Source organism: Eublepharis macularius, chromosome 3 (assembly GCF_028583425.1).
Source record: "Eublepharis macularius isolate TG4126 chromosome 3, MPM_Emac_v1.0, whole genome shotgun sequence".
Lineage (NCBI taxonomy): Eukaryota > Metazoa > Chordata > Lepidosauria > Squamata > Eublepharidae > Eublepharis > Eublepharis macularius.
The window spans coordinates 150,431,974-150,452,245 of record NC_072792.1 but is presented as its reverse complement, the minus strand read 5'-3'; the positions used below and the strand labels follow the sequence as shown (position 1 = coordinate 150,452,245).

The 20,272-nt window shown below is 39.8% G+C and overlaps 1 protein-coding gene across 6 annotated transcripts in view; it reads right to left on the bottom strand.

Annotated features, from left to right (window-relative positions):
* Window positions 1–20,272, bottom strand: part of DCLK1 (doublecortin like kinase 1) — a 283,608-nt gene that overhangs the window by 137,298 nt on the left and 126,038 nt on the right. For all 6 annotated transcript variants that reach the window (XM_054973774.1, XM_054973773.1, XM_054973776.1 and 3 more), the window contains exon 3: window positions 14,020–14,119. In XM_054973774.1, coding sequence (XP_054829749.1) covers window positions 14,020–14,119 — 100 coding nt within the window. The remainder of the gene's footprint in view (window positions 1–14,019; window positions 14,120–20,272) is intronic.

Here is a 20,272-nt window from a genome sequence, read left to right as displayed (position 1 = left end):
TCAAAATGATCTATCGTTGGTACATGACACCAAAGAAGATTGCGCTAGGGAATTTGAATACTTCTAATAAATGCTGGAAATGTAAGAAACATGAGGGCTCCCTCTATCATATGTGGTGGTCGTGTGAGGTAGCTAGGCAGTTCTGGGGGGAAATAATAAGAGAAATGAGTGAAATTTTACAGTTTCAAATAAATAAGAACCCAGAACTCCTGCTGCTAAACTTGGGAATGGAGGGAATTCCAGCCCATCATAGGACGTTGATTTTTTATATGACTGCAGCAGCTAGACTTTTGTATGCACAGAAATGGAAAGTACAAGAAGTACCAACTATTGAAGATTGGATCTACAAATTGCTGTATATGGCTGAAATGGACAAGATGACAAGAAAACTGAGAGATCTGGACTCAGGGCAGTTCAACACAGACTGGGAGAAGCTGAAACAATACCTGGAGAAGAAATGGGAGGTGGGCGGAAAACTGTGGCAGTTTGAGAACTACTGAAATATAATAAAAGTATAAAAGAGAGGGGTGACTTTACCGGGGGAGGAAGAGAAATGTGAATTTATAAGCAGTTAGATTAATTGATTGAGATATATATAGATATGTATAGGTCAACTGATAGAGAATAATTAATGATAAGGTTTAAACATGAGGATTGACTAACTAACAATATTTTCTTTCTTTGACAAGATTTATATGCACCAAACAGAATGTATAGAAGAGTTAAATTGATTGAGTATCTGAGGAGTTATATAGAATTACCATAAAAAGTTGAAATGAGTAATATATAGAGAATAAATCAAATTGTTTGATTTAAATGTGGGAAATTTTTATGGTTTATATATTTTTATAGGTTTATATAGAATTATTCAAAACTGGAAAATGGGATAAATTGTTTATCTAAAGACGTATAGTTTGGGTGTATAATAATTAAAGGAGTTAATGATGCACTGCTTAATATAATGGAGAATGTATATCTGTTTTAGACAGAGGAATTTAATAGAAGTAAGGGAAAAGGGACAGAGGGTGGGAAAGCTGTTGGAAGTCAACAAAAGGGGGGGAAAGGGAGGGGGTTAGAAACGAAAAATTAGGGGAAAATTGATTGTAATGTAAAAATAAAAATGTTCTAACCCAATAAAAAATTTTTCAAAAAAAAAAAAAAAAACAACAACAACAACATTCGATTTATATACCGCCCTTCAGGACAACTTAATGCCCACTCAAAGAGGTTTACAAAGTATGTCATTATTATCCCCACAACAAAACACCCCGTGAGGTGAGTGGGGCTGAGAGAGCTCCAGAGAACTGTGATTAGCCCAAGGTCACCCAGCTGGCTTCAAGTGGAGGAGTGGGGAATCAAACCTGGCTCTCCAGATTAGAGTCCCACGCTCTTAAAGACTACACCAAACTGGCTCTCAAGTAAAGACCGGGGGGAGGGGGGCTCCCAGCTCTGGCTTAGTTTGCAGACAGTGAAGAGGGAAAGAGTTGCTGTTGGCATTTAGACAGAGTGCATTGGACCTTGAATTTTCTTCGTGTGTGGTGGGATAGGGATCTACCCCTTCAAGTTCCAGGGCTGCTGCCAGGCTCTGGGCCAAGCTATTATTTATTGTTGGTACCTTTCCTGCTGCCTGTTCAGGTAGGGTTTCTGGGAGTGGTGCGGTAGGGATATACCCCTTCAAGTTCCAGGACTGCTGCCAGGCTCTGGGGCCAAGCTATTATTTATTATTGGTACTTTTCCTGGTGCCTGCTCAGGTCAGGTTTCTGGGAGTGGTGCAGTAGGGATCTTGACTGGGATGATGGCTGGAGGGGAGCCTGCTGGCCCCCACAAACAGCCAACCACGAACATGTTCATGAACAGGGCCATGTTTGTGGTTGTTCATGAGTCCCTGTTCGTGGATGGCAATGAACAACGAACATCATGTTTGGGTTTTTTTCTCTATTAACACCCCAAATGTTTTTTAAAAAACACAAAACCACTGCCCATTCTCCTGTAACAGGAAAATTAACAAGCAATATAGTATCAGTTCCATTTCTACTTCTACCTGCCTGTCATCAATCATCCATAAGAACATCAAAAACATTGCAACTGTAGTCATTAGGAACACATCTGCCCTTGACACTCTTCAATCAAGCCTGGTTACAGGATGGAGACAACATTAGGGGCCAATCTGCATCTGAATACAAACAATGGCTTTGTTTGTTGTTATTGTTGGAGTTACTGGCTGCCTTTATAGAGAATACTTTGTAATGCTATTGAAACATTTGGAAGTAAAAGTAGGTGTCAAGGGAGATGCTTTGGAGTGGCTTAAATCATTCTGTATGGATCTGATTCAAAGAGTTGCTTTTGAAGACCAGATGGTATCTGTGCGGGAGTTGTCCAGGGTTTTTTTAGAGTTTTAGAGTTGAGTATCACCATTATGCTGATAACTCAGCTCTGTATTTCTTTGTCTAGACCACCTGACTCTGCTTTAGCTGTCCTGACCCCAGCACATGGCCACTACCAGGGCTTTTTTTGAGGGGGAACGCTCCGGAATGCCATTCTGGAAGCTGTAGAATCTGCCCACGTGATTCCTTCCTCCTTCGGCCCCATGGGCTCTGCAGAGGAGGGTAAGCTGCTTTAAGTTCATTCTGCTTTTTTCCATTCCTCTGTGAGCGAGCGAGCGAGCGAGCGAGCGAGTGTGTGTGTGTGTGTGTGAGAGAGAGAGAGAGAGAGAGAGCGCAGGGGCAGGGGCTCTGCAGAGGAGGTTTAGCTGCTTTGAGTTCATTCTGTGTTTTTCCATACCTCTGTGAGCGAGAGAGACAGAGAAAGAGAGCAAGCTAGGGCACAACACGGGTTCTGCAGAGGAGGGTAAGCTGCTTTGAGTTCATTCTGCTTTCATTTCATTCAGGGGGTTCTGTGTAGGTGTGTGCTCCTTTGAATCCATTCTGTTTTATTTCCATCGGTGCTCTGTGTGTGTGTGTGTGTGTGTGTGTGTGTGTGTGTGTGTGTGTGTGTGTGCTGCTTTGAGTTTATTTTGCTTTCTTTTCCTGGGGGTGGATGGGGCTGTGCATGTGTGTGCGTGTGTTGCTTTCATTCTTTTGTTGACTGAAGTTGACATTGTTATGGTTCCCACAGCTTTTGAATGCAGATTGGTTCTGTGTTAGTTAAATATATTAGTTATGGTTATTCCAGTTTTATGCTAGGAATGGGGTGCTGCATCATGGCAAGCATCGAACAGTAGCCTTGTACACTGAACTAGTCCCTTTCTTTTATCACTTTGAACACTCCACAAAAGTGAGAAATGCCTGACTGTGTAAGTTTTCACACCAAGAAGACAAAGGTTTCACAGATGCAGTTTGATCTCACTGGATTGATGCTGGACAGGCCAACTTAAATACCCAATATGTACTTGATTGAATGGACTCAGAAAGTCAAGAGACTTTCTAGGGCACTTTGAATTAAAAGGGAGGGAGTCATTTTTAAGTAACTATTTTTACAGAGAGCATTATGCAGCTTGAACATGCAGAAGTGCTAATTTACTGCTTCAAAAGCTAAAAGAATAAAGATTCAGAAACAAGGTGAGGTATACATTAGCTGTTAGCTGGTTTCTTCAAGTAATCCTGAATGCTAACATGGTGCTTCTTAATATTACAGTTGCTTTTAGTGGCCACTTCCACAAGCAAATGTTTTCCATGTCCCCCACAAGGCAGCTACAATGTAAGAATTGTCCCCTTTCTTAGACAGCAGCAGGGGAGGCAACTTAGCTGTTTGACTGGAGAATGAATCAGCATCTTTCCTCTTCGCCCACCATCCCAAAAGTATGTATGGCACCCTGGAATCAGTGCAATCCAGTTACTTATCCTAACAGAAAGGTCAAGAGAATTTTTTAAATAAAGAAGTAAGCTTCTATGTTAGCCTAAAATAGGCACAAAACCAGAAACATTTAACTTGGTTCCTTCCTATCCACTCAATTATTTTAGCCTCCTAACAAGCTCTAAATGTATATTCCTGCCTAGGTCAAATTGGTCACCACTCCCATGCTAGCTTAAAAACCGTGTCGATTTCATATTAGCTCATTTTCCTGCTACGGATAATTCCACAAAAGTGTAACATTGCTTAGGAAAATATCAAATTCTAATCACCACTGTATGACCTACTGCACACATCCTCTTAGTGCCATGGCAACAGCAACATTTTTCAGCAATTAGTCAGCCTTAGAATAGTCATAGCATAAAATCCACACAGAGGATTAGCACACATTTATCCTCTCTGAGAAGCTCCTTAGATTGTTTCTAGGCACAAAGGTACTTAAAACCAATAATGCCAACAGAATTGGATTGCTATATTCCAGTTCCACAAGAACTGGACACTCTGTTTATATAATGCAAAGTATCTGCTACTTATGCAAGTCAAGCACATACAGTTAAACATTTTCTATGCTCCTAGTATATACCACGAAAACTGGGAAATGAACAGCACAAAGATTTGGGGTTAGTGTGGTAGGAGTGGATTACTGATGAAGATTGTAGAATGAGAAGTTTTTAAGGTTGAATGAGTGATTTGTCTATATTTTAAAACAAATAAAATAAAACAATTCAGATTCTGAAGGTCAAAGGTCTTGTAACACATTCAAGCATAGTGGTTAAGTGGCTGGGCTCTGAGTCAGCACTCTGCGGGTTCAACTCCCACTACTACCATGAGCGCTGCAGTTGTCCTTGGGTAAGCCGCTCCTTTTAGCCCCTGCCCCCCAGCTATATTTGTTCACCGGTCTGAGTGTGACTCTAATCACACTCAGGGTGGTATATAAGCACACTGTTATTATTATTGTTACTAGTAATTCAGTCAGAACCAGGAGATTGGGTTGTCAACTTTTTTTTTCCTAACAGGACTCCTGTAAATGAAGAATGAAAAGAGTACACTGAGTCATGGTCTAGGTAATCAGTCTACTGCACACAGTAATTTCTGATCTGGCTGCTTTCTGAAAAAGCACAACTCAAAATCAACTATGGTGTTGCAAGGGACTTGAAGAAGGCAAAACCAAAGAAAATACTTGACAGTCATCTGTGTATATTGTCATAACACATACCATTACAGGTAGGAATTACACACATGTGCAATGAAAGCAGTGCTGTGAGAATTTAAACCAAAGGAGCATTATGAGATGGCTGGAACCAGTGGCTGTTTTCTGCTGTCTTTCTCTGTCATGGGAAGACTTTGCAGAAAGGCAGCTCTGGACCCCTCATGGAAGACAGCCCCTGCGTAAGATGAGATGGTCAACAACATTTTATAGAATCCAACTGACTAGATGAAAAAAACGGCCTTCCGTGATGCTGTTCAGTTTAACCTGCAGAAATACAGGGAAACATGCCTTTTACAGTCTGGGAGGCAAGAATGGTAAGATTAACTTACCATGCTGCTGTTGGCTGAATATCCTGCTGACTTGAGCAGGAACTTCGGTCTCAGTTAATCGACAGACAAATATATTAAATAAAAGTCCTCTAACATCCCTTCGCTAAACTGTGTCCAACTAGCAAAGTTACTGAATGTCTTTCATCAGTCACAACAATGGCTTCCACTCATAGAAAGAAATATCTGAAAGTGTGTCATGCTTCTTACTGGAGACTGGGCACAATTCTCTCCACACATTCCCCTCCCCTCGTATCTATAGACTTACTTAAGAACCAGAAATGCACTATTTTAAAGAATCCAGGACAACGAATACCCTAAACAGGCATGGATGACATGCCCAGAATCTAGACAGTATGGCAACCCTTTCACAAAGCCATTGTATAGGATGGGTATGTGGTTTTATCGTGTCCAGCTATATCTCAAGTTGAGAGACACTCAAGAAGACAATTGTCACAGATGAGGACTCCAAACTTCAATTACTGGAATCCTATCCAGATAGTGTTTAGGAATACCTACATAAGCATGATGCTTCCAGGATATCACCCATCCCTGACCAGCCCTAGATTTTAACAGCCTCGTATTCTGACTTCAGTAAGGGCTGCATTTCAGCAACAAGCAGCCCCACCCATCAAGTCTCTCATGTATGAGCAAAAACAGATGCAAAAGAACTTCTTAACTTCCCCCTCTTCAGTGTAAACACACCCTTCCAATAGTTGCTCCTGCTGAACTCTATGCATGATACCTTCCTCCCAAATGCGAGGAAGCAGCTAATAATAAGGGAAGGAGAATCCACTGCAATTCACAGTGAGGAAGAAATACAGAGTCTTTTACTTTTTTCTAAGCTCATGTTGAGGAAAGTGCAGGTGCTACACAGCAAAGAACAAAGGATAATTGGGAACATGGGCTAACTCTCAGGACTGAATGAACCTCAGTGCTGCCAGTCACCTATTGATATTTTATTTATTCTTTTATTCATTTATGTTATTTATAGATCATCTTTCTCACTGAGATTCAAGGTGCATTACGCAGTGGAATTCAATATGATCAACAGTGGGACATTCAGTAAACAGTAAACAGGATATAGATTGCAGAATTTTGAAAAGCAAGCAGAGATCTGATACAGAGCTGAAACGATGTTCTAATATAAAATAAGTAATTTGACATGACATAATAAGCAACATTAACAGACAGTGCACAATAGTATAGTCTACAGTACCTATCTCTTTATCAAAGCATCTCTTTGAACCATTTCCTTACAGCATAGCCCTACTACCTGTGTAAGAAAGCCTTCTTGAATAATCTGGTTTTGCAAAGTTTGTGGAAAACCAAGAGAGTGGGACCTTTCCTGAGATGTTCAGGCAGGCCATTCCACAAGGTGGGGCCTCTACGGAGAATGTGAATGTATAGGCAACTGTTAATTTTGCCTATTTTCAGAGTAACACCAACAGAAGGTCCTGTTCAGATGAACAAACCTGCCATGTCCAAGCATAAGGAGAGGCATAAGGCTTCTAATGCAACTCCCACCTAGGAATAAAACTAGTCATAAAGTACAGTTTACGTCTGACAGCAGCAAGCTTGTGATCTGCCAGCTAACAACAGGAAATCCTCTGCTCTCTGTGATTTAAGAAGCAGGCAAAGACCATTGCGATTGGAGGGATTTCTAGAGCATCCTCCAAACCTCCACGCTGTCACATCCTCTGTCTTGATGATAGAGACTGGGGAAAGTTCTAGATCTGCACAGAGGATGTGACATCACATCCCCTGAAACTCCACCCTTCCAAGCACTTGGTGCTGCAGAGTGAGCAATCCTAGACAGCAGGAATGCCAAATCGGCATCACTCTGCACCGTATCTAGGACCTGACCTTCACATGCAACAGAATGAGGTAAGTAAAATTCCAGGGTGTTAGAATATGTTGTATACTTAACATTGCAAGAGGGGAATTACGTTTTTCTAAATGCTCTTTCAATGTAAAAACTTCTCCCTGCATACACAAACTAGCACTGCAAGGACAAAGCTTGATTAGCACCACATTTTCTTATGTAGCAATTTTGTTTTCTTTTTAACTTGCAAAGATTTTGTTTTACTTTGCAAATATTTTAAATGTGGTTTTCTTCCAGTCATTTCAAGTGGTACATTCCAGTACCATCTCAGAGTACTACCACTTCATTTCAGTTGCACATACAGACTAGGCTAGGCCTCTGTTACACATCAGCATGTATGTAAAACACAGCAGAGCAACAATGTAGTCAGACTGAAACTGAATTTGTAGAGTATAACACAATAAGAAATAAGGGAACATAATTTCATATTTCAAACAACAAAATCTGGTAGCTTTCCTTCTGAACTTTCTTCTTTCCTCCCCCACCCAATCCAATTAGCTCATATAAAGCCCTGTCAGGACTTATAAAATGTTCATAAATTGATTTCAGGTTATTAAACTATTTCAGAAGAAATCAGTTTTGAAGGGGTTTTTTGTGAGTCTCTCAGCTAATGTACTGTAGTTTGTTTTTATAAGATTTTTTAAAAGAAAAATTAATGAATACTAAGAATGAATATATTATCCTCAAATGCCTTCAGGAAACTTAGGCACTTTCTAAAAGCTAATGAATTATAGATTTTGAAGAATTAGATACTCTTTGGAAAAGATACTGTTATTATTGTTGGGGGGAGGGGATTGAGGACATTTTCTGGAAGCATAACGGGGTGCTTACCTAGAGCTTTTAGTTCAGAAGTATCTAAGTATGAAATGTGGGAAGCCACTTGCTTTAACATGACAAACCAATACAGAAGGGGAACCTCCTATTTCGGGAAAAACTTTCATTCATTTAGTGCAGAGCTCTGTGTAACCATATTTCAAACTTAGCAATGTACTGAAATTGGTCCATTTGTCTTCAAAATATATCACACAAATTCAACATCAGTACAAAATAGATCAGTTCATGTAATTGCAAAAACACATCATCATATGCAACTTGTCCAGACTCTGGTTTTCTCCCATGATATCTGAAATTTTCTTGCCACAGAGAATACAACAAAGCCATTCATGAATAATTAGGCCAAGATTATAGAGATTAATTTCCTACACAATTAGTAAATAGAGTATTTAAAATGTTTTACAGAAGATGTCCACACAATATAGAAACTTCAAAATGAAAATTCAAACAGACAAAAAAACCTGAAGTTTTTCCATAACATATGAGAAGTTACCGTCTAAAGTACTGAAAGAGATTTTAATTTTGAATTTAAAGGTTTCCAATCAATGAAGAAAGAATGAAAAGCTGGACTCCGACATAATTATAGAAAGTGGCAGAATTCATTGGTTACCTCTATACTTCCTCTAAGGGGAATAGAATACGTTGGGCTCTCACCCATCATGAACCAGCTGGTCCAGGACCTTCTTAGCTTTAGAAACTGAATGGCATTCAAACTATTTTCTAAGTAGTTTTCACATATTTAATTTAATTAGTTAAAAAAACTGTGATAAGTGGCTTTCAGCTACATTTCATTCCCACTGGAAGATAAATTTGGTCTGAACTGGACTGGTCAGGGAAGAGATCCTGGAATTTTGTTGGACAGCTCAGTGAAAATGTCTAGTCCAATGGGAACTATTTAATGCCTGGAGGTAGTGGTGATTTTGACTGATAAAACAGAACCCCCTGCCCATATGCCATGGCCCTGACCAAATAACCCATCCCCAGCTTCTTTTAAAGAAAAATAAAGATGCTGAGATGGCCTCCAGCATTTCAACTAGACATACTCAATTTAGTGTGGAGCATATCCAGTTGAGACCATAGGTCCAGAGAGTTATATACAGTAACAGGTGTGGTCAAATTTATCAAAAAGTAGCTCCAGGTTCCACAAGGAAAATTCAGCAGTGATCAGGATTCAATAAACCTAGCATGTAAATGGAAAGAAATGGTGGAGTTGGAAAAGGACAGTATATACAATCATAATCTCTGTTCAAAGGTAATTCTGACTCCAGATCAGATTCTCAAAGCCAATGCACAATTTTTTATTAAAACATTCTACTCTGACGAAACACAAAAAAAGGAGGGGGATCCCAACAGTTGCTGTGATTATCTACCCACACAAATTCTTCAAGTCATATAAGGCTACCACCTCAGAAAACCACAATCCTTTTATGAGTACAAGGTTAAAATTACACCTTCAAAGCTCTTGTTGCTGGTATTAAAAAAGTGGCAGCTACTAATTGGGTGGTGTGGTAGCTGGGACGCTGTGAAAACATGGACAAGTTGCTTAGATTTTCTGTGCTTCAATTTCTTCTGCATCGTAAGGCCAAAATATGGCTTTTATGACATAAGGGAGGCTAACTATCTGTGTCCAAGATCATGAAGCTCTCAGGATATCAAGTGGACTATTATTTTAATGGAAGCACCTGGCTTTAAATAGTGTCCATTTTCCCTCCACTAAAGTGGTTTTAGAAGTATTTATATGATCTGGAGGGAAGGACAGTGCAAAAGCCATTATCATAATACTAAATTCCAGCAAGATAACAGTCAAAGGCCTTAACCAGAGAGGTACATATATTGCATATTATCATCTAATGTTTCCCATATGTGTCTCTTCATGGGGGTAACTGGTCCCAGAGTATGAATTAAAGCATTGTTTGTGTACAATACAACCTTGTTGTGTACGATACGACCTTGTTGAAGCTACAGATGAGATTGCTGCCTGTATACCAGTAACACGATGTTCCATGGTGAAAGATGGGAAATAACTTTAACAAACGGGTGTTCAGATTTACATAATAAAATTCAGACAATAATAAAATTATTAATGAATTTATAACCTGAAGATATAGAACATGGGAACCCATACAGGACAGCAGCCATCTCTGCTAGCTTGTAAGGGTAAACATGGAAATACAAACCAATTACAGGAATTCTACAAGTTATAATAAACTAACAAACATCTATCTGAATGAAAACATTTTATATTGTACAGAATACAGATGCTCCTTTACTAAACAGAGCATGAGCCATATGACCTTTAAAGTCCTTCATCATCTGGGACCCATGTATTTGGAGGACCATCTCCTTCAATACATCCCTGAGTGCCAACTACAGTCTTCTGGCAGCCATCTGTTGGCAATCCCATCTGGCACTGACCAGTGCTTGAGCCTCTTCCATTTTGGCCTCTGCTCTGTGGAACAGGCTCCCTGAAGAGGAGAGGGGAGCTCCCACCGTAGAGATCTGTAGGAGGCACCACAAGGCCCGTCTGTTTGAGGGGGTTTCAATGAAGGGTAACTTTTAAGGAGGGGAGGAAGGGATTTGAGGATTGTTATTTTAACTGTAAATGTTTTAAATCTATTATTGTAAGCCACCCTGAACACGAGGATAGAGTAAAAATGTTTCAACAAACAAATAACATCTCCATTGGCTGCTTATCTGTTTCATGTTCAAGGTGCTGGTTCTTACCTACATAATCTTGTAACCCACATACCTGAAGGACCACCTCCCCCTGCAGGTGCTTGTGCACCAACTTGGGGCTCTCCTTTCATTGTCTCATATTTGAATTATGGGATTTTCCACCTTCCTTCTCAGCCATGGCACGTATTCTCTGGAACAGCCTCCCACAGGATTTTAAGAGTATTCCCACTTTGGGACAGGCTTGGAGGCTTTGTTAAGCCTTCATGTGGAAAGATAATTTCAAAGACAACTGAATTGAACTGAAGCAATGCACAGCCAACAGAAAGCATATAGCAGAGATCGATTTAGGGCCATTTTCTTTTGTACTTTTGCATTTAATAATATATCTGTCTACACCAATTTGTATTTGCGTTTGTAAGCCACCTTGAACTGTCATTTAGACAGGCTATAACTCTGTTTTAATAACAAAAAATTCCTGGAAATACTTAAATTCAGCAGATCTCAAAGGGTGGAAAGTACCTTGCTCTTATATCTGCAATGGTTGCCTTATGGAGTTTTGCAAGAACTAAGAATGTTCAGTAGATGATGCCCCAACCCCCATACACACACTACGTTTCTGTGTAAGGTGCTTTTCTGGGACTGCCTTTTGATTGAAAAAGATCATGGAACAATGACAAATGAAGATTTACTGGGCAGCCTTCGCTCCTGGATCCCAGCAAACCAAGGTAGATACATAGCAGAATTAACCACCTGGCCATTTAGGCTAACGGGAAGAAGGTAAAGCCAGAGAAGTAAACTGTACAGAAACAAAGCAGGAAGGGTACTTCAAGTGGACAGGAACCTTTCATCATGTAATCTATCTTAATACTCATGGCACAGTACTGAATTAGGAACATCCTATCCCACATGACTATGCCTTCTCTTAAGAAATCTTGTCACTTATGAAGGTGTGTTTCCAAATGGAGATATTTTACACTGACTACAGAAGGTATTTAAACGTTTACCCTACCAACCTTGTAGGGTGTAAATAACTGCCTTTGAACCTTTTAAATAAATGCCTTTGGGACCCTATTTGGGTGGAAAGGTGGCATAAAAATGTTTTAAACAAATAAATATGCTTTAGTATATATGCTTGCTCATCGCAAGTTTTTGGGGAGTGGATATATTGTAATAAAGAAGGGCATGGGAGGGGTTGTCTTCGGTTTAGATGAAAACGGCATGAGGAGAAGCCTTAATGTTGATTTCAATCTGAATAGAAGGTCCTGTGCTAAATAAGCATATTTTAAAAAAACACCATGAGCTTCATATATGGAATCCAGGGTGCTATCTGGTTATACCCTAATTTATTTCCTCAGATATAGAAACAGTTTCTGCTATTACAAAACTCTCAAAGAGTCTTTGTACCACATCTTAAAGAGAGGCATAATTTGAGCGATTCACCAGAAATTTCTCTACCATGAAAGTGTCTTTTTTTGACACATGGGAAGAACACGTTGACTAGTGGACGTCTGCTCTCCACAGCACAGCCAAAAAGCTGCTCAACACATTAGCCAGTATTTCACAAATCACAACAAATTATGAGCAATTTCCCCTCTTCTTCCTTTTACCATTGGGATATAATAATAATCAAGGTTACAAAAACCTGACAAAAACATGACACTTCTAACTTTAATAGATTAAGAGGCATCTGAGCCAGGAAAATCTAATCCATGTCAATTGTCAGTCAGTGGGTAAAGTACAAATACTGGCACAGGGAACCAGATCTCACAATGTGCTAGCAAATTAAGATGAGATCATTTTTCAGAGATTAAAATCTGTGTCTTTTTATTCCCATAATCATCTTCTGCTCTTTTTCCTTTAATAGTGTTTGTTCTATAATAGCGCTATAATTCTGGGTAAGATTTGTGTATATGTAACTGCATGGATGGAACTGAAGCTGAGCTGACTTTTTAAAAGCAAATAAGTATAGGCAGGCACTACTACTTCTACAAAACACTTATTTAGTGACACCCTAATATGTTGACCATTTCCAGAACATGGACCAGAAAATTGTGAGAAATTATTTTGTACCTTTACCTGATATTTTGGCAAATAGTTATACAATGAATGGATAATTTTTGCTTTCATGCCATGCAAACAAACCTCACATCAAGAGTTTTAAAGCAGAAGTGCACGGAAGACATACTTCAATTGTTTACCTCTGGGGGAGACAGAACTGCTCATGTTCAACAAAGTCTGTCCCATACTGAGATGTTCCTGAACAGCATGGCTGCAACTCAATAACCCAATTTTCTTATGTCCAGTTGTTACCCAAGTAGTGCAGGAGCTAAGGTATACTTAATGCACTGTTTAGCCCCATTTACATCTTTTTTGCTTTTGTGACATAGCATTTTCTTATTTAAAATGTGGGATTTTTTAAAAAAGGGATGTTTTTAGAGTAAAGCTTTTTTTTTTGAAAAAAAAAACTACCCCTTGAAGCCACATTAACTGAGATCATGCTAGAGAGATCACAAGAGAAGCTTTATCAGTATCTTCTTCAGCCTGGGGGCTGCATCATCCTAGCCATGCCACCACCCATTCCACTTCTCCGCCATCACTGCTCACCCTGCTTCCAGCACATCAACTATGGAGGATCTGAAGATGTTCTATCCCCATTGAATAAAGAAAGCTGGCTATATCCCTGGTAGAAGCTCAGCAACACCTTTGTATGCCTCTAGACAACATGAGAAGCCACTGATCACACCCATGAGCCAACGTTATAGAAGGCTGGCTGAGGAGTGGGCTGCTTGCAGATTGTGCATGGAAGAACATTGTTGCAGCTTCTCATAAGCTGCTGAAGTAATGCCTTATAAATTCCTTCAATAAACAGTAGTTTGATTTCATCCAGTCTTTTGGTTCCATAAAGTCTTGGAGCAGAACCACAAGTGACAAAAGGCACAGATTGGACACTTGTCTGCTTCCCTCAAGTTTTGATGGGAAATGTAGGCAGCTTGGCAGAATGTTGGACAAGTGACAGTTGAAAGTCCATTGAACAGCAGTCAGAGAGCGAAGCTGCGAGACCAGGATGCCTACATTTCCCATCAAAACTTGAGGGAAGCAGACAAGTGTCCAATCTGTGCCTTTTGTCACTTGTGGTTCTGCTCTTAGTTTACACTCACACACATACACACACTTGGGAAAATCTGACCTGATATCAAAAATTCTTATTTGATGCCAATGGGAAAACACAAATTTCTTACCACTTTCATCTAGCAAGAAATCATCCTGGTAACGAAACTTCTCAGGTCCACATGCAATAAATATGTCATCATCGCCAAAGAAATCCTGAAGGCACATCACCTGTAATAAGAAATTAAAGGGGTGAAATCAGCATCAAATCTCACAGATACACAGAAGGATGCTGAGGCCTTCTAAAGGATGGCATTACACAACAGTTATAAGGATGGAACAGTTTTATAGACAATGCCATAAACACAGTCCTGTTGATAATGGTAATACTTTACCATATTATCTGAAAATTCTGTAATAGAAAAATATAAATACATATACACAGCGCTCATTTCGAGGGGGAATGCACAGGAACGCAGTTCCAGTAGTTCCCCAAAGAGATCACATGTCAGGTGGCCCCGCCCTCCTCTCAGCCATTTTGGGCCTGTTTCATCCTGGATTGGGGTGAAAACAGCCCAAATTGGGCCTCTGACGGGTGGTGGATCACTTTCCTGCTCAACAGCAGCCCAATCCTGACCATTTTGGGCCCCTTTGGGCCATTTTCAGCCCCTTTTGGCCATTTTGGGCCCAATTTCGGCCCTGAATGTCCAGGATTGGGTCCAAAACAGCCAGGATAGGTGATGTCAGGGGGTGTGGCATATGCAAATCAGTTGTGCTAATGACACATTTCCAGTGATGTCAAGGGGCATGGCATATGCTAATGAGTTATGCTAATGAGTTCCTCCAGCTCTTTTTCTACAAAATGACCCCTGCATATACATATCAAGAAATAAGGTAAAAGCTTTTGCAGTTTTATCAGTTTAAACAGTATCTCATTTAGGTATTTGAAAGACCTTAAAAGCATTTGCTGTTGGCAAAGTACATTTCAATTTGATCTATAAGATAAATACAAATACAAATGTATGAGAAACTTACAGGATCTGGATCTAATACAAGAGGCTGATAGTTGAGCGACAGAAATTGTTAAAATCCTTACTCTGAAAGTATCCCCCACTACTATCAGCTGAAATGCTACACTCCAGAACTGCGTTAAGGCATGCAAAAGCAACATTCACTATTGAACAAGAAGCTGCTACCAAACTAACAATGAAAATTAAAAGAGAAAGCTCCACTACACTTGCACAAGCCTCAGTGTGCCTAAAGGGTTTCTTTAAGCCACAGCTAAACAAAGAGGAGCCCACCCCATTCCAAAAAAAAGAGGCTTCCACCAGAAACTTAATCTCCATTGTGCAAACATTTATAAAAAGTCAGACCATTCTTAAAAATTCATTAGTAAGGTTCAGTCAAGAAATACAAATATAATACAAAGTAAGAGAACTCAAGTGACATATCACTTAGTGACTGCAATTATCTTTATAAAATTAGGATATTTTTTGTAATTGTTATGCATTTATCTTTTTAAAAATTTTATATATACCACAAATGTATTGCATAGCTCAGGACATTATTTCCCCTGAGCTTGTGATTCTGTTTCAACAATTTTTACAATAAAGAGAATGTTTCATCTAGATTTGCTATCTAGACACCAACCAACTATAACTCACCATTTTATTTATTTGAACAACTACACCTCATTCCATCTTATTTAGTCCACTACTTAAGAGCTCCTTTCCAAGCCCTGTTCTCTATGCCTCTGTAGGCATAGCATACTCTCCATACCACATTAGTGTCCAAGAATCACTACTCATTTGTAACTTGACACCTGCTGGAGATACAACCCTTTCTGATCCTGAACTTCAGTGTCTAGGTCAGCTATGTGTATATGTAAGCAAACCATTCTCCCAACTTAGTAGAAAATCTGGCCATTTCTTCTCACTGCAAGACAAATCATCTCTCCCTTTTCCTCAATCAGATGTCTGAGCAGTATTTGAGTTTTTCCACTTGAGTTGGAGAGGGACAGCAAAAGACTCCAGCCAGAGCATCTTGAGCCAATTCTGAAGTGAGTTTCAGTGCAGCCCTAAGTAATCTTCCAGCCTAAAAGCCATCTGTTTCACTTACAGCCAAGCTACAAGTGATGAATTACACTTGCCTGGCAAGTGAACAGACTCACGTGTATTCCTCCCCGTTCACTTGCCCTCCACTTGATCACTACGTGATCAAGTGGAGTGCAAGTGGAGCGCAAGTGAACAGGGAGGAATACACGTGAGTCTGTTCACTTGCCAGGCGAGTGTAATTTGTCACTTGTAGCTTGGCTCTCAGCATTGCCTGGTTAGTCTGCACAGGATCACACTATTTCTAAAGCATGTACGAGATACAGGAACTATAGAAGGTAGCCAGATAGAGCAGAAAAATACTTTCTAACCAAAGCAGACATCTGTGGGCCAAGCTACACATGACGAATGACACTTGAACGGCAAGTGGATTGAGCGGAGGGCAAGTGAACAGGGAGAAATACACTTGCCATTCAAGTGTCATTCGTCATGTGTAGCTTGGCCCTCTAATACTACTCAGATCCCTTCCATAAGGCAGGGCACTTTTATGTAGGTAGTTTGTGGACAAAATCTGATTCTTTCCAACCAAGTTAACATAGCTGTAAAAGGAAAAAGTGAATTCACTCAGCCAAACTTTATACATAGGGAGAGTCTTATTAATTAATTAATTAGCTGTATTTGTAGTCTGCCTTTCTCAGTCCATACAAAGAGGCATCTTAAAAGCACAATGTAGATAAATTCAACAAGAGGAGATGGAGGATTAGGTAATCATAGGTAATCCTAGGACTAGGATTATCAAAATCCGGAATGACCATAGTATATTAGGCATGATTCAGAACATGAATGTAATACAGACAGGGGATTTAATGACGAAAAATGGTATTACAGTAGAAAACAAAGAAGTGGTATCAGGGTTATATATGAAGCAAACTGATAATGTGTCCTATACATGGTGATATAATCCACAGTCTCTTTCCATTTATGTCCTGTCCGAGGAAGTCAGGAAAGACCCCCTCTCCTGGCTTTCCTCAAACTATGCAGTACTGAATTATTCCTAAGGGCTTTCTACTCAGATTATAGAGCTGTCTCATAAGAAATACTTCTAGAAATGCCTTGGTAGGGACAGGGACTATAGTCAATGCTATTGGGTACTGTAGTACAAAACGAGTTCTGCTGGACAAAATACTTTTGATTTAAGCCCCTGAGCATATTTTGTTGCATATGCATACAACTGTTTCTCCATTTATTTGAATGTTGGTGCAATGCTATAGGCATATCTCCATTTGTTTGCACTGAACTGCCTCCCCACAACATTATACAGGTCAACTTCTTTATGCATCTCATAGTCCACAAAAGGCATTAGATCAGAATGTCGGCTGGAATTACTATCAAATACCACTAGTAGTTGGTACCTCAAAGGGAGAGTGGCTGGCTAACCATGTCATTAGTTTTACAACACTATCACCTACTACTTTGACTCCTTACCTTAATATTTATTCGCCTTGTAGATCTTTTTTCATCCAAGTACAACAGGAATCTTGTTCCAGACTCCGTACTACAGATTTTATTGCAAAGTATATACTTTTGGGAAGCATTTTTGGAAACTGGATTTAACAAACGACTATTTCTCAGTGGAGCTCTGATGTGCTGTGATTTGGCCTAATACTTCTGCTGCAACTTTCCACAATTTGCAGTCTCTTAGGCTTGCTTTCAACTTTGCTATAGTTTGCTGGAATACACTCAATAGTCACATCTATGATGAAAATAATATGAGGGCTTACATCTGTACATGAGTCACAGATAAATGTTGGTGTTAAGTGCTTTCCATATTACAATCCTCATCGCAGGAATGATCTGAGGCAGCAGGTCCTTAATTAAAATGAAAAGTGGTCCTCAGCTTCCCTCCCTCATCCATAAGTAACAGCTTGACTCACACTGACTGATGCAATCCTATGCAGCTTTATCTCATAAGTAACTTTCATCATGTTCATCAGTGCTCATTTCCAGGAAAACATATGCAGGATTGCAGCCTACACTGAAGTTTCAAAAATGTAACTCAGCAAGCAAAGCAGATAAAGACCGTTTACACATTATTTTATGGATACAATTCAGTAGAGATAAGCTTGTTTTATCTTAAGGTCCAATGCTCAAAGCTATATTCCCACATAAGGCTCTGTAATTGCGCCTGTCCATTTATTCATGTTCCAACACTTCTAGTGCTTCTGGAGGTCAATCTCTGTTTATGTCTCCAACTGCTCCTTCTGCACCTGATACTCACTGCTTACAATCCAAGAATCTGTCATCATCAGGAGTCACAAAGGTTTTTACAGGCCTTTAGGATTTAGGACTCTCTCCATTGTGCAGCCTTTGTATATGTTTAAATATGCTAACTTGCTTCAGACCTAAAGATGAGAATCTTGATACCCAACTGCATTTAGGTGGTTAAAAGTGTTTCTGATTTCTCATTAATCTACACAATATTCTACAGACATTTATCCAAACAAAGAAGGAACACATAGTTATTCAGAAGTATTTTTTTCCTGATTTAAATTCACTTCAGTTTCCCTCTGTGGTTATGCAGAGACATATAAGCCTGGAGCATAAAGGGTTGTTATATTGAATTGACTGTAAGAGGGAAAGAATCTTAGTTAAAAAAAAATACAAAACCGATATTCCAACCTACAGTGCAAACAGGACTCAGAAACATCAGTAGATTCTACATCTTCCTGCCTAAAATCAATTTAAATGCTGACGTTAAATTAGTATGTCAATCTTGCATCTTAACAGGGCTTAAGGTGATAATGACCCTTAAAAATGATACTCAGTGTTATGCATTAACGGTACAAAGGGCAGGGGGTGGCGGGGTCAGAAGGCAAGAGCATCCTGCTCTGCAATCTTTTTTCAGTCAAGCTAAGAAGGCGGCAGTTTGGTCCAGAATGTCAATCATGGTCAAGCAAGCTGGCACCCTGAGTGTAAAACATGTCAGACATATGCAGTGGGATAAGCAGGAAATTAATCTGGACTTAATCATATCTAAAGGCAGACGTGAATCACTGATCTACCTCAGTATGTGGCCTGTAACAACAACAGCAACAAACCTTGATGGAATTTGTTGAAAATACCAATGAAATGATGAGTGGATATATGGGTGGAGGGGGAGGCACAGCAAGGCAGAGAGAGAGCAAAGTGACTATGGACTTGCAATGTCTGAATTTCAACCCCCAAAAGGCTGTGGTATCCGCCAAATGGATAAAACCACTGGGATTTAATGAATCCTTTAACTGACGAATGCACAATACCACACATTTTTTATAACATGCCATCAACTACAGAGCATATCAAATGCAGGCAGATCAGGAATCTACATAAAGACAGTCATGAAATAGAACTTAGTAATAGCTGCTTATGGCATTGAAGCCTTTCTTCTCCTTATTTTTTGGACAGCAGCTTGCAAATAAGCAGAAAATGGGGTGTTCTTATGCTGGTTCCATGACATGTTGCTTATTGTCTGGATTTTTAAAAACCCTAAAAACATACACAACTATGATTAATTGATCAATTTTCAAAAACTCTGAATATCAAACGTGGGATTTTTGATGTGCAGAATCTCAGCCTCCTTCAGACTTACACCCCTTCTGCACAGGCCAATTTCGCCAGTTCAGTTCCCATACTGCAGGAATTTTTTTGGTGACCATCTGCACCCAATTTGCTGCCAATAACAACAACAACAACAACAACATTTATATACTGCCCTTCGGGACAACTCAAAGCAGTTTACAAAGTGTGTTATTATCTCCACAGCAATCACCTTGTGAGGTAGGTGGGGCTGAGAGAGCTCGGAGAGAGCTGTGACTGACCCAAGGTCACCCAGCTGGCTTCAAGAAGAGGAGTAGGGAATCAAACCCAGTTATTCAGATTAGAGTCCTGCCACTCTTAACCATTACACCAAACTGGCTCTCACTCCAGCCACTGTGCAGCTTTTCTGTAGCTTTCCTGGGAATACTTATACCTCAGTTTAAAAAAAATGAATCTGCTTTGCAGTCAGTTGTTTCTCCATCCACACTCTTTATTCCATTTTTTGGTGTTCCTCTCTCTTCCCCTCCTGCCCTCTGCCAGCCCATTGAATTGTGATTGGTTACTCGTCTCATCTATCCAGCCACTCCCTCTCCCCTCCTTTCTATCCTTCCCTCCCTCTCTCCCTTTCTCTTTTTAAATGTTTTAAAAATTCAGCGCAGGATTGATGAATTGCAGAAGTTCCCTTTTTATTGTTTTTCCTTAGGCACAGGTGGGAATATTGTATAGGGGGCTAAATATCTGGACATCAGAAATAAAA